At 45.7% G+C, this 12,429-nt stretch overlaps 2 protein-coding genes across 3 annotated transcripts; both read right to left on the bottom strand.

The window, feature by feature from the left end:
* Positions 1-2,197: 2,197 nt before the first annotated feature.
* LOC122781075 (olfactory receptor 2AT4-like) lies at positions 2,198-3,920 on the bottom strand. The gene has a single exon (XM_044044574.1). It carries the CDS (start codon positions 3,373-3,375, stop codon positions 2,401-2,403), a length of 975 nt encoding a protein of 324 aa, XP_043900509.1. The 5' UTR covers positions 3,376-3,920; the 3' UTR covers positions 2,198-2,400.
* A 2,846-nt stretch (positions 3,921-6,766) lies between these two features.
* On the bottom strand, positions 6,767-8,708 carry LOC122780448 (olfactory receptor 2AT4-like). Of its 2 annotated transcripts, none has more exons than XM_044043396.1 (2): positions 8,603-8,708; positions 6,767-8,354 (listed from the first exon to the last, which is right to left on the bottom strand). In XM_044043396.1, the coding sequence occupies exon 2, from the start codon at positions 8,139-8,141 to the stop codon at positions 7,167-7,169; it is 975 nt and encodes a 324-aa protein (XP_043899331.1). In that variant the 5' UTR covers positions 8,142-8,354; positions 8,603-8,708; the 3' UTR covers positions 6,767-7,166. The 2 variants fall into 2 exon arrangements, with proteins under 2 accessions (XP_043899331.1, XP_043899332.1); XM_044043397.1 differs by having other exon boundaries at positions 8,628-8,704.
* Between the last annotated feature and the right edge of the window lie 3,721 nt (positions 8,709-12,429).

Genomic DNA, 12,429 nt, shown 5'->3' with positions numbered 1-12,429 from the left:
TGGTATGGCCGTTATCCCGAAACCAGGAAAGAAACCACCGAGGATCTGTGTGGACCTCACTCCCCTGAATGTGGTCGTGAAAAGAGAACCTCACATGCTCCCAGCTGTAGACCAAACTCTGGCAATGACTAAAAATGCCAAGATTTTCACCAAACTTGACGCCCAATTTGGATGTTGGATTCAACCAACTCCCTTTTGGTATTGCATCCACTCCGGAACATTTCCAGAGGAGAATGTCTCAGATGTTGGAGGGTTGCGATTGAGTGCTCTGTCATGTGGACAATGTCCTCGTGTATGGCAGGGACAGGCAGGAGCACAACCAGAGGTTGCATCGTGTGCTTAAGAAAATACAGCAGGAGGGTCTCACGCTGAATGAGAAATGTGAATTTGCATGAGAAGAAGTCATGTTTGTGGCCACAAAGTTTCCGCAAAAGGCATCGAGCCTGATCCGAATAAAGTCAAGGCTATCCAGCAATTGCCGCAGCCCACATGTCTAGAAGACGTGCGGCGTCTCATGGGCATGGCAAATTACCTTGCTAAATTCCTGCCTCAGCTAGCTACAATAACCATGCCACTGAAAGAACTGCAGAAAGAGAGGAACAAATGGATATGGGCAGAGCCATAGGAAAAAGCCTTTCAGAGAGTGAAATAGATATTCCAACACCGCTGAGACAAAGGTTGCTGCAGATGTATTCGGCCCATATAGGACAAATGGTGGAAAGGTGTGAACTATGTCAGACACACAGAACACAGCTCACAGAACCACTGGCAAAAAGTGGGCATGGATCTTTTCGAGTGGTCCAAGAAGGATTACCTGTTGGTCATAGACTATGTTTCAAGGTACATTGAGATAGTGGAGCTCAAAAGCACTTCGGCTGAAGTGACAATTAGAGCTATTAAAGAGGTCTTCGCCAGGCATGGGACTGCAGAAGTTGTCACACAGACAACGGGCCTCAGTTTTCATCAGCGGTGTTCAAAGACTTCGCAAAGGTGAACGGTTTCGTGCATACCACCAGCAGCCCCCGTTACCCTCAAGTGAATGGAGAGGCAGAGCGCGCTGTACGGACTGTCAAGGATTTGTGGAAAAAAGATAGTGATTACATCAGAGCACTGCTGGCTTATAGTTCCACCCCGCTGGTTCCCGGGTTCTCACCAGCTCAGCTGTTGATGGGAAGAAACCTGCGTACATCTCTGCCCCAATCAACAACCAAGCTGGATCCTAAGTGGCCAGACCTGCAGGCCTTTCGCACAAGGGAAGAGGAAGGAAGGTGTAGGCAGGCAGCAACCTACAACCTGAGACACCGCTCAAGACCTCTCCCAGAACTGACTGCTGGTCAAAAGGTCTGGATTACCACTGAGAGAACCACAGGTGCAGTCATTGGATCAGCCAATACACCAAGGTCTTATATGGTAGAGACCAACAGGGGTCTCCTCAGAAGAAACAGAAGTCACCTCTGACCTATAGGGACTGTTACAAGAGCTGGTCAGGTGACAAAGCCGCCTGATAAACTGGACTTGTGAATTAGTTGGACAATGACAGGTTATGCTCCCAGTAAAGAATAAAAGTGATTTGGGATGTTAAAGTTCTTAATTCTTGAGTTCAAATATAAACATTGCTAAGGATAAAATGTTAAAATGATACTGTTTCAGTTTTAGTTCATAAGAAAATGTACAACTGTTTATTTGAATGAAGCAAGAGTTTAGCTATAAGGGGGAGGTGTAGTAGTAGGACTACTAGTCCCAGGAGACTTAGCTCCCACAATGGAATGTGTGTAACATTGTCCTTCCGGCTAAACAGTAAACAGAGTGACTAAAAGGCAACTCACCGGTGTCCCTTGTTATTATTATACAATAGCCTTTATTCCTTTGTATGCAGTTGTATTTTTATTATATTATGAGGGCATTCATAAACACAGCAAGAAATAAAGACGCACTTTCCCTATATACAATAAAATAATTTTTTTGCTTGCTTTACTTTAAAAAAAGAGAAAGAAACCTCTTTTTCATATCCTTTAATCTTTTTATATTTTTGTAAAAAAGTTGTTTCTTTCACAGTCATATTTACTTCAAAAACAGTAAATACTGGCGATCTGTCCAGGGTGTGACCCATCCATTCGCCCTATGTCAGCTGGGATTTGCACCAGCAGCCCTGCAGCCCTGCAACCCTCATGTGGAGGATAAAGTGGTAGACAATGGATGGATGTAAATGAGTAAATACATAAGAATAAGAAAAAGAAAAACATGATCAGCCACAAACTGCGGAACTTAGCTTTTTGTGAAATGTCCCTTTTGTTTCTCTTTCTGTCATATATTTAGCTGTTATAATATTTTCATAAAAACTCTTTGAACGTTTGGACACATTCACATTTCCAAAAAAAAATAAGAACAAGGAAAACTTGCTCAACTACAAACTGCAGAAACCTGTGTTTTCTGTGAAATGCTCCTTTTGTTCAACTGTCTCCAAAGACTTTCTTTCATATCTTGCGCCCTCAGACAGTAGATGAGAGGGTTGACCATCGGGGGACAAAGACTGTACAACATGATTATCACAACTCGCACATCGACGCTAAATCTGAGGCCAACGTTGCTGGCCAAGTAAACGAAACACCTGGGTAAATAATACAGAGAGATGATGATGAGCTGAGTGCTGCACGTGGACAGAGTTTTCATGCGACCGCTCGAATCTGCGATCTTCAGCACGGCGACGATGATGGAGCTGTACGAGAACACGATGAAGGCCAGCGGCCCAAGAAGAAAAATCATCGCCATGATAAAGGCGGGGAAGCCGTACGGTGCTCGGTCGGTGCACGCCAGCACCGTGATGCCGATGTGATCGCAGTAGCAGTGATTGATGACATTGGATGCACAGTAAGGCAGAGGATACGCTCGGATAACCATCATTAAAGGACCCGCGTTTGAAATGATCCACGCCGTGACGCTGAGAATGTGGACAGTGGACATTTTCAGGGCATTTGAGTATGTGAGAGGGTGGCAGATGGCTAAGTATCTGTCCAAAGCCATGAGGAAGAGAATCAACGAATTCACCGAGCTCAGATAGTGGACAAAGTACATTTGAATGAAACAGGCCAGGAATGAAATGCTCCCCGAGCCAAACCAGTACTTACTGATGATCTTTGGCAACGTGGTGGTGCTGAACAAAGCGTCACACATGCAGAGATTCAGAATGATGTAGTACATGGGTTTGTGGAGGCGACGGTCGGCTGCAAACAGGAAAATGATGGTGGCGTTGCCGACCAACGATAGGAAATAAACCAGGAACAAAAGTGCAGAGACAAGGCCGCGGTACTGTGGATGGAGACCGGGGAATCCTGTCAGGAGGAATTCAGTAACACCGCTGTGGTTTCCTTCTGACATGGTGGAGCTGTAATGTCCTGGACAACACAGTAATCAATGTAGACTATCACTACAACCAGTTAAAGCCTTTAATAGTAACTTTAACCTGATCACAATTCAAATCTTAGTCCTAAATTAACCAGTTACTCAGAAATGAGGATATTCTGCCTCATCAGGATCAGGTTTTGGTCTCCTTGATGGCTTGCAAGGTCATGTTTTTTGCCAGAAAACGTCCTAAAGATTAAACAAATACGTAAGTACACACACATATTTCAACTCATATATACATCGATTCAGAATATAAAGATTGATTATTGCTCATATATATGTTGTCAACCATTTTAGAGAATTTAAACAATGTCTTTTATTATACCTTGTATCATGTAACTAAATCTATAATATGAGCCCTTTATTTATGATATAATATGAAACCTTTACTGTCTGAAAAGAGAAGTTGGAATAAGGAAAAAGGAATAATTTACCATTCACTGACTCCATGAAACTCACCTTTGAAAATACATAATACATGTATAAAAATACAAATGTCTAAAATGATCTTTTGTATGAATTTTGTTTTGTATTATTCTTGTTTTTTTTAAACAAATGTGTAAAAAAAAATGTACACATACGTTTCTCAAAGCTTGTCGCAACATATTCTACTATCTCCCGTCCGTGTTCTACTTTTTATGAAGTCTGTCAGCATGACTCGATATGATGCCCGACTGGAATCCATCCCATTTTTTTCTTTTTATTCTCTGAGGATCACTGTCGATCTACTGTCTCCACGAGACATTTTAAACATTAAAATTCTAAAAAGTCAAGTCAAAGTTTTGTCTATCACTGTTTGTTTAACACATTATTTTTCTTCTCTTCTTTTCTCTATATTTTTTTCTTTTTCTTTTTAGTTTTGTCCCCACATCTTGTGCGTTTGATGTGTTATCCCGGAGGACTCCTGAGGCAGTTGCAAGGTATCGACGGGCCGAAGGGCGGCAGCCTCTGCTCTGGCAGACGCAAAGCAGTGGGTATGGGAGAAGTTCAGAGAGGACATGGAGAATGACTATCGGTCGGCACCAAGGTGTTTCTGGAAAACCATTCTGGGCCTCAGGAGGGGAAAGTGGGGCACCATCCAAGCTGTGTCCAGTAAGGATGGGACACTGTTGACCTCGACTGAGGAAGTAACGTCGAACCTCGGATCAGGAGGAACAATGCGGATTCTGTCCTGGTCGTGGAACAACGGACCGGCTCTTTTCTCTTGCAGGGATCCTGGAGGGGGCCTGGGAGTACGCCCATCTGGTCTACATGTGTTTTGTGGACCTGGAGAAGGCATTTCATCGGGTTCCCAGGGAGATACTGTGGGAGGTGCTGCGGGAGTATGGGGTGAGGGGGGCACTACTTAGGACCATCCAATCCCTATACGCCCAAATATGAGCTGTGTCCGGGTTCTCGGCACTAAATCAGGCCTGTTTCCTGTGGGTGTTGGCCTTCGCCAGGGCTGAGCTTTATCACCAATCCTGTTTGTGATTTTCATGGATAGGATATCGAGGCGTAGTAGTGGGGGAGAGGGGTTGTGGTTTGGCGGGCTTGAGATCTCATCGCTGCTTTTTGCAGATGATGTGGTCCTCATGGCTTCGTCGGCCTGTGACCTTCATCGCTCACTGGATCGGTTCATGGCCGAGTGTGAAGCGGTCGGGATGAGGATCAGCACCTCTAAGTCTGAGGCCATGGCTCTTAGCAGGAAACCGGTGGATTGCCTTCTCAGAGTAGGGAATGACTCCTTGCCCCTGGTGAAGGAGTTCAAGTATCTCGGGGTCTTGTTCATGAGTGAGGGGACGAGGGAGCGGGAGATGGGCCGGAGTATCAGAGCAGCTGGTGCGGTACTGCAACTGCTTTACCGCACGGTTGTGACGAAAAGGGAGCTGAGCCGGCAGGCAAAGCTCTCGATCTACCGGTCAATCTTTGACCAAAAGAACGAGATCGCGGGTACAAGCGCCCAAAATGGGATTCCTCAGGAGAGTGGCTGGCTTTTCCCTTAGCGATAGGGTGAGAAGCTCGATCATCCGGGGGGAGCTCGGAGTAGAACCGCTGCTCCTTCACGTTGAAAGGAGCCAGTTGAGGTGGTTCAGGCATCTAGTGAGGATGCCTCCTGGGCGCCTCTCAAGGGAGGTGTATCAGGCACGTCCAGCTGGGAGGAGGCCTCGAGGTAGACCTAGGACAAGGTGGAGAGATTACATCTCCACTCTGGCCTGGGAACGCCTAGGGATCCCTCAATCGGAGCTGGTCAATGTGGCTCGGGAAAAGGAAGTTTGGGGTCCCTTGCTGAAACTGTTCCCCCCCTGACCCAGCCCCGGATATGATGATGATGATGATGATGATGAAGAAAATCAGAGCCGTTTGAAGGAATTTGGGGGCCCCAAGCAAAATGGACATGGAGGCTTCATAACCGGGGTAATGATGCAGATACACACAAAAATGTAGCGTTAATTGGCACTTCCGGGCTATGGGATCTTTAACAGACACCATTTTAACGTCATCTGGTGCATCAGAATCTTCCCGATTTCCTGATTAGGGGCAAGAGCAGAACACCGCAATAACCAATGAGAGCGAGACGTTCTTTACGTACTTTTGTTTAGAACCATAACTTGTACAATTCAAGTTGATTCCGTCTTCTCAGCCATGACTTCATTCACAGATTTTTGTGTTTTTAGCACAAAACATCGCACACACAACAGCTATTAATTGATGCCAGCAAAAGACTGTTTTAATTCTTAAGTCACGTTAAATCCCGCGAGTTTCAGTACGATCCCAAATCCCTGCATTGAAAATTGGTGACAAAGGTCGTTGTGTCTTTGGTCTCCAACGTTCTTTTTAAAATTAAGTCAGATTTGACATTTGGTACACAGAGTCATCTTTTTTTGTTTCGTTTTTAGTAATTACGAAAGATTACGAAAGATTACATTATGCAATTTTTCTCTTTTTTTACCCAGTGCAGAACTTCAGGGTTTTCACTGCCAAACCAAAATTGCTCAATCACTATGTGCAGAGATTTTTGGTGAAATGCTGCTTTTGTTGTCGTTGCTTCTGACGACTTTCTCTCATATCGCTATTCTCTTATTTTACTTTCATACTAAGGCTTTTTTTAAGAATAAGGAAAACAAGGATAAACTTTAATGTTGTCGCCAATCAATACGTCTTTAGGGAAAAGAAGGTTCAGTCTGAACAGAGTACTGAGGTTTGGTTACTCATGCCGAGTCTCTAAGTGTGGAAACTATTTTCATAACTAAGACTTTTAATGTTAACAATAAAGCGAAAAAGTTCCTCCCATAAATTTGTCAGTCAAAAGAAATACAGTCCTAAAACCATGAAACATATTCAGTATGTTTTTGTCCAAGAAACAATTTCCCCCATGGGAAAATAAAATACACACATATATTTATTATTGTTTGACTCGCTTTAACACAACAGACCAACACAATATCCACCGCACACCCACTTTTTACATCTTTCGCTCATTCATTTGCACGGCAAGAAATAAAGACACACTTTCACTATATACAATAAAATATATTATTGCTTAATTTACTTTAAAAGAAGAGAGAAACGTCTTTTTTCATATCTTTTTATCTCTTATATGTTTGTAAAAAAGTTGTTTCTTTCACAGTCTTATTTACTTTAAAAACAAAGTAAATACTGGCGACCTGTCCAGGTTGTGACTCTGTCATATCTTTAGCTGTTATAATATTTTCATAAAAACTCTTTGAATGTTTGGACACATTCACATTTCCAAATAAAAATAAGAAAACATAAAAACATACTCAGCCACAAACTGCAGAAACCTGTGTTTTCTGTGAAATGCTCATTTTGTTCAACTGTCTCCAAAGACTTTCTTTCATATCTTGCGCCCTCAGACAGTAGATGAGAGGGTTGACCATCGGGGGACAAAGACTGTACAACATGATTATCACAACTCGCACGTCGACGCTAAATCTGAGGCCAACGTTGCTGGCCAAGTAAACGAAACACCTGGGTAAATAATACAGAGAGATGATGATGAGCTGAGTGCTGCACGTGGACAGAGTTTTCATGCGACCGCTCGAATCCGCGATCTTCAGCACGGCGGCGATGATGGAGCTGTACGAGAACACGATGAAGGCCAGCGGCCCGAGAAGAAAAATCATCGCCATGATAAAGGCGGGGAAGCCGTACGGTGCTCGGTCAGTGCACGCCAGCAACGTGATGCCGATGTGATCGCAGTAGCAGTGATTGATGACATTGGATGCACAGTAAGGCAGAGGATACGCTCGGATAACCATCATTAAGGGACCCGTGTTTGAAATGATCCACGCCGTGACGCTGAGAATGTGGACAGTGGACATTTTCAGGGCATTTGAGTATGTGAGAGGGTGGCAGATGGCTAAGTATCTGTCCAAAGCCATGAGGAAGAGAATCAATGAATTCACCGTGCTCAGATAGTGGACAAAGTACATTTGAATGAAACAGGCCATGAATGAAATGCTCCCCGAGCCAAACCAGTACTTACTGATGATCTTTGGCAACGTGGTGGTGCTGAACAAAGCGTCACACATGCAGAGATTCAGAATGATGTAGTACATGGGTTTGTGGAGGCGACGGTCGGCTGCAAACAGGAAAATGATGGTGGCGTTGCCGACCAACGATAGGAAATAAACCAGGAACAAAAGTGCAGAGACAAGGCCGTGGTACTGTGGATGGAGACCGGGGAATCCTGTCAGGAGGAATTCAGTAACACCGCTGTGGTTTCCTTCTGACATGGTGGAGCTGTAATGTCCTGGACAACACAGTAATCAAAGTAGACTATCACTACAACCAGTTAAAGCCTTTAATAATAACTTTAACCTGATCACAATTCAAATCTTAGACCTAAATTAACCAGTTACTCAGAAATGAGGATATTCTGCCTCATCAGGATCAGGTTTTGGTCTCCTTGATGGCTTGCAAGGTCAAGTTTTTTGCCAGAAAAGGTCCTAAAGATGAAACAAATACGTAAGTTCACACACATATTTCAACTCATATATACATCGATTCAGAATATAAAGATTGATTATTGCTCATATATATGTTGTCAACCATTTTAGAGCATTTAAACAATGTATTTTATTATACCTTGTATCATGTAACTATATCTATAATATGAGCCCTTTATTTATGATATAATATGAAAGCTTTACTGTCTGAAAAGAGAATTTGGAATAAGGAAAAAGGAATTATTTACCATTCACTGACTCCATGAAACTCACCTTTGAAAATACATAATACATGTATAAAAATACAAATATCTAAAATGATCTTTCGTATGAATTTTGTTTTGTATTATTCTTGTTTTTTTAAACAAATAAACGTGTAAAAAAAAATGTACACATACGTTTCTCAAAGCTTGTTGCAACATATTCTACTATCTCCCGTCCGTATTCTACTTTTTATGAAGTCTGTCAGCATGACTCGATATGATGCCCGACTGGAATCCATCCCATTTTTTTCTTTTTATTCTCTGAGGATCACTGTCTATCTACTGTCTCCACGAGACATTTTAAACATTAAAATTCTAAAAAGTCAAGTTTTGTCAAGTTTTGTCTATCACTGTTTATTTAACACATTATTTTTCTTCTCTTCTTTTCTCTTTATTTTTTTCTTTTTCTTTTTAGTTTGTGTGTGCATGCTGTGCACAAAGGTATACCCAGGGCTTTTAACATCATGTACATGGTACATGGTCAAGTGTATCCTCTATTGGATCAACAGTCTTCAGTGATGCGTAAGTGGCCTGTTTACCAATATCTCTTGCATTTCTTATTCATCATTCATTCTCATAAAAGTCAGCTCTGCACACAGAGACGTCTTCTTCTTCTTTGTCCAATAAGTTCTAGTAGGCTGTACACTAATGTTGTGTTTCCACCATGGTAGGGTTCGGTTTGGGTCAAGCCTGTGCTTCAGTTGAGAACAGTACCTGGTACATGGTAGGTGGGGGAACGTACCGGTGCAACGACAATGAATGAATGACAACATCGAACGGGACACAGCAGACAGCAATGGAGAATGTCTTGCTCATTTTGTCTCAACAAAATCAGGGAACCATCACTTTATCGTGGTGGAGAGGTTTGAGTGTCCCTGTGATTCTGAGAGCTGTTTTGTCTGGAGCCTTGTGCTCCTGGTAGGGTCTCCCAAAGCAAATTGGTCTCAGGGGAGGGGCCTGATGAAGAATTGTTCAAAGACCCTATGAAACAACGACAGAGGAAGAGAGTGGCCCTGCCCGGAGGAAGCCCGTGGCCCCCGCCTGAAGCCAGGCCCAGACGGAGTGCCCGTGAGCGAACGCCTGGTGGCCGGGTCTACCACGGGGCCTGGCCGGGCACAGCCCTAACAAGTCCCCTGGCCTCTTCATCGTTCTCCTGTGGACCCAACACCTGCAGGGAGACGGACTGGGGTCGGGTGCGCTGCCATATGGGTGGCAGTGAAGGTCGAGGGTCTCGACGTACTGGACCTGAGCGGCAGAAGCTGGCTCTGGGGACGTGGAACGTCACCTCGCTGTGGGGGAAAGAGCCGGAGCTTGTGCGGGAGATGGAGTGCTACCAGTTAGATCTGGTGGGGCTTACCTCCACACACAGCCTTAACTCTGGAACCACACTCCTGGATAGGGGTTGGAAGTTTTTCTTCTCCAGAGTTGCCCAGGGTGTAAGGCACCAGGCGGGAGTGGGGATACTCACAAGCCCCCGGCTGAGTGCCACTGTGTTGGAGTTTACCCCGGTGGACGAGTGAGCAGCTCGGCGTATCCGGCCTTCTTGGAGGCCCTAGATGGAGTCCTGCAAGGGGCTCCGTCGGGGGACTCCATAGTTCTGCTGGGAGATTTCAACGCGCACGTGGGAAACGATGGGGAAACCTGGAGAGGCGTGATTGGGAGGAACGGCCTACCTGATCTAAATCAGAGTGGTCGCTTGTTGTTGGATTTCTGTGCGTCATGGATTATCCATAACAAACACCATGTTCGAACATAAGGACGCTCATAAGTGTCCTCTGGACACTCAGGTGAAGAGAGGGGCAGAGCTGTCAACTGATCACCATCTGATGGTGAGTTGGGTCAGAGGATGGGGGAGGACTCTGGATAGACCTGGTAAACCCAAACGTGTAGTGCGGATGAACTGGGAACATCTGGAGGATGCCCCTGTCCGAGAGGCCTTCAACTCTCACCTCCGGCGGAGCCTTTCCTGTATCCCTGTGGAGGCTGGGGACATTGAACCTGAATGGGCAGTGTTCAAAGACTCTATTGTGAAAGCTGTAGTGGAGAGCTGTGGCTCCAGGGCTTTAGTTGCCTCAAGGGGCGGTAACCCTCGAACATCGTGGTGGACACCGGTGGTCAGGTAAGCTGTCCAACTGAAGAAGAAGTGTTTCCGGGATATGTTATCCCGGAGGACTCCTGAGGCAGTTGCAAGGTATCGACGGGCCGAAGGGCGGCAGCCTCTGCTGTGGCAGACGCAAAGCAGTGGGTATGGGAGAAGTTCAGAGAGGACATGGAGAAGGACTATCGGTCGGCACCAAGGTGTTTCTGGAAAACCATTCGGGGCCTCAGGAGGGGAAAGTGGGGCACCATCCAAGCTGTGTCCAGTAAGGATGGGACACTGTTGACCTCGACTGAGGAAGTAACCGGTAGTCGAACCTCGGATTCAAGAGGAACAATGCGGATTCCGTCCTGGTCGTGGAACAACGGACCAGCTCTTTACTCTTGCAGGGATCCTGGAGGGGGCCTGGGAGTACGTCCATCTGGTCGACATGTGTTTTGTGGACCTGGAGAAGGCGTATGATCGGGTTCCCAGGGAGATACTGTGGGAGGTGCTGCGGGAGTATGGGGTGAGGGGGGCACTACTTAGGACCATCCAATCCCTAAACGCCCAAATATGAGCTGTGTCCGGGTTCTCGGCACTAAATCAGGCCTGTTTCCTGTGGGTGTTGGCCTTCACCAGGGCTGAGCTTTATCACCAATCCTGTTTGTGATTTTCATGAATAGGATATCGAGGCATAGTCGTGGGGGAGAGGGGTTGTGGTTTGGCGGGCTTGAGATCTCGGAATGACTCCTTGCCCCAGGTGAAGGAGTTCAAGTATCTCGGGGTCTTGTTCATGAGTGAGGGGACGAGGGAGCGGGAGATGGGCCGGAGTATCAGAGCAGCTGGTGCGGTACTGCAACTGCTTTACCGCATGGTTGTGACGAAAAGGGAGCTGAGCCGGAAGGCAAAGCTCTCGATCTACCGGTAAATCTTTGTTCCTACCCTCACCTATGGTCATGAAGGTTGGGTCATGACCAAAAGAACGAGATCGCGGGTACAAGCGCCCAAAATGGGATTCCTTAGGAGAGTGGCTGGCTTTTCCCTTAGCGATAGGGTGAGAAGCTCGATCATCTGGGGGGAGCTCGGAGTAGAACCGCTGCTCCTTCACGTTGAAAGGAGCCAGTTGAGGTGGTTCGGGCATCTAGTGAGGATGCCTCCTGGGCGCCTCTCAAGGGAGGTGTATCAGGCACGTCCAGCTGGGAGGAGGCCTCGGGGTAGACCTAGGACAAGGTGGAGAGATTACATCTCCACTCTGGCCTGGGAACGCCTCGGGATCCCTCAGTCGGAGCTGGTCAATGTGGCTCGGGAAAAGGAAGTTTGGGGTCCCTTGCTGAAACTGTTCCCCCCCTGACCCAGCCCCGGATATGATGATGATGATGATGATGATGAAGAAAATCAGGGCCGTTTGAAGGAATTTGGGGGCCCCAAGCAAAATGGACATGGAGGCTTCATAACCGGGGTAATGATGCAGATACACACAAAAATGCAGTGTTAATTGGCACTTCCGGGCTATGGGATCTTTAACAGACACCATTTTAACGTCATCGGGTGCATCAGAATCTTCCTGATTTCCTGATTAGGGGCAAGAGCAGAACACCGCAATAACCAATGAGAGCGAGACGTTCTTTACGTACTTTTGTTTAGAACCATAACTTGTACAATTCAAGTTGATTCCGTCTTCTCAGCCATGACTTCATTCACAGATTTTTGTGTTTTTAGCACAAAACATCGC

Source organism: Solea senegalensis, linkage group LG14 (assembly GCF_019176455.1).
Source record: "Solea senegalensis isolate Sse05_10M linkage group LG14, IFAPA_SoseM_1, whole genome shotgun sequence".
Taxonomy (NCBI): Eukaryota; Metazoa; Chordata; class Actinopteri; order Pleuronectiformes; family Soleidae; genus Solea; species Solea senegalensis.
This window is presented reverse-complemented; position numbering and strand designations above follow the sequence as displayed.

What these genes read in the sequence shown, in the direction of transcription:
- LOC122781075 (XM_044044574.1), bottom strand. Translation starts at nt 3,375, where the DNA reads ATGTCAGAAGGAAACCACAGCGGTGTTACTGAATTCCTCCTGACAGGA.
- LOC122780448 (XM_044043396.1), bottom strand. Translation starts at nt 8,141, where the DNA reads ATGTCAGAAGGAAACCACAGCGGTGTTACTGAATTCCTCCTGACAGGA.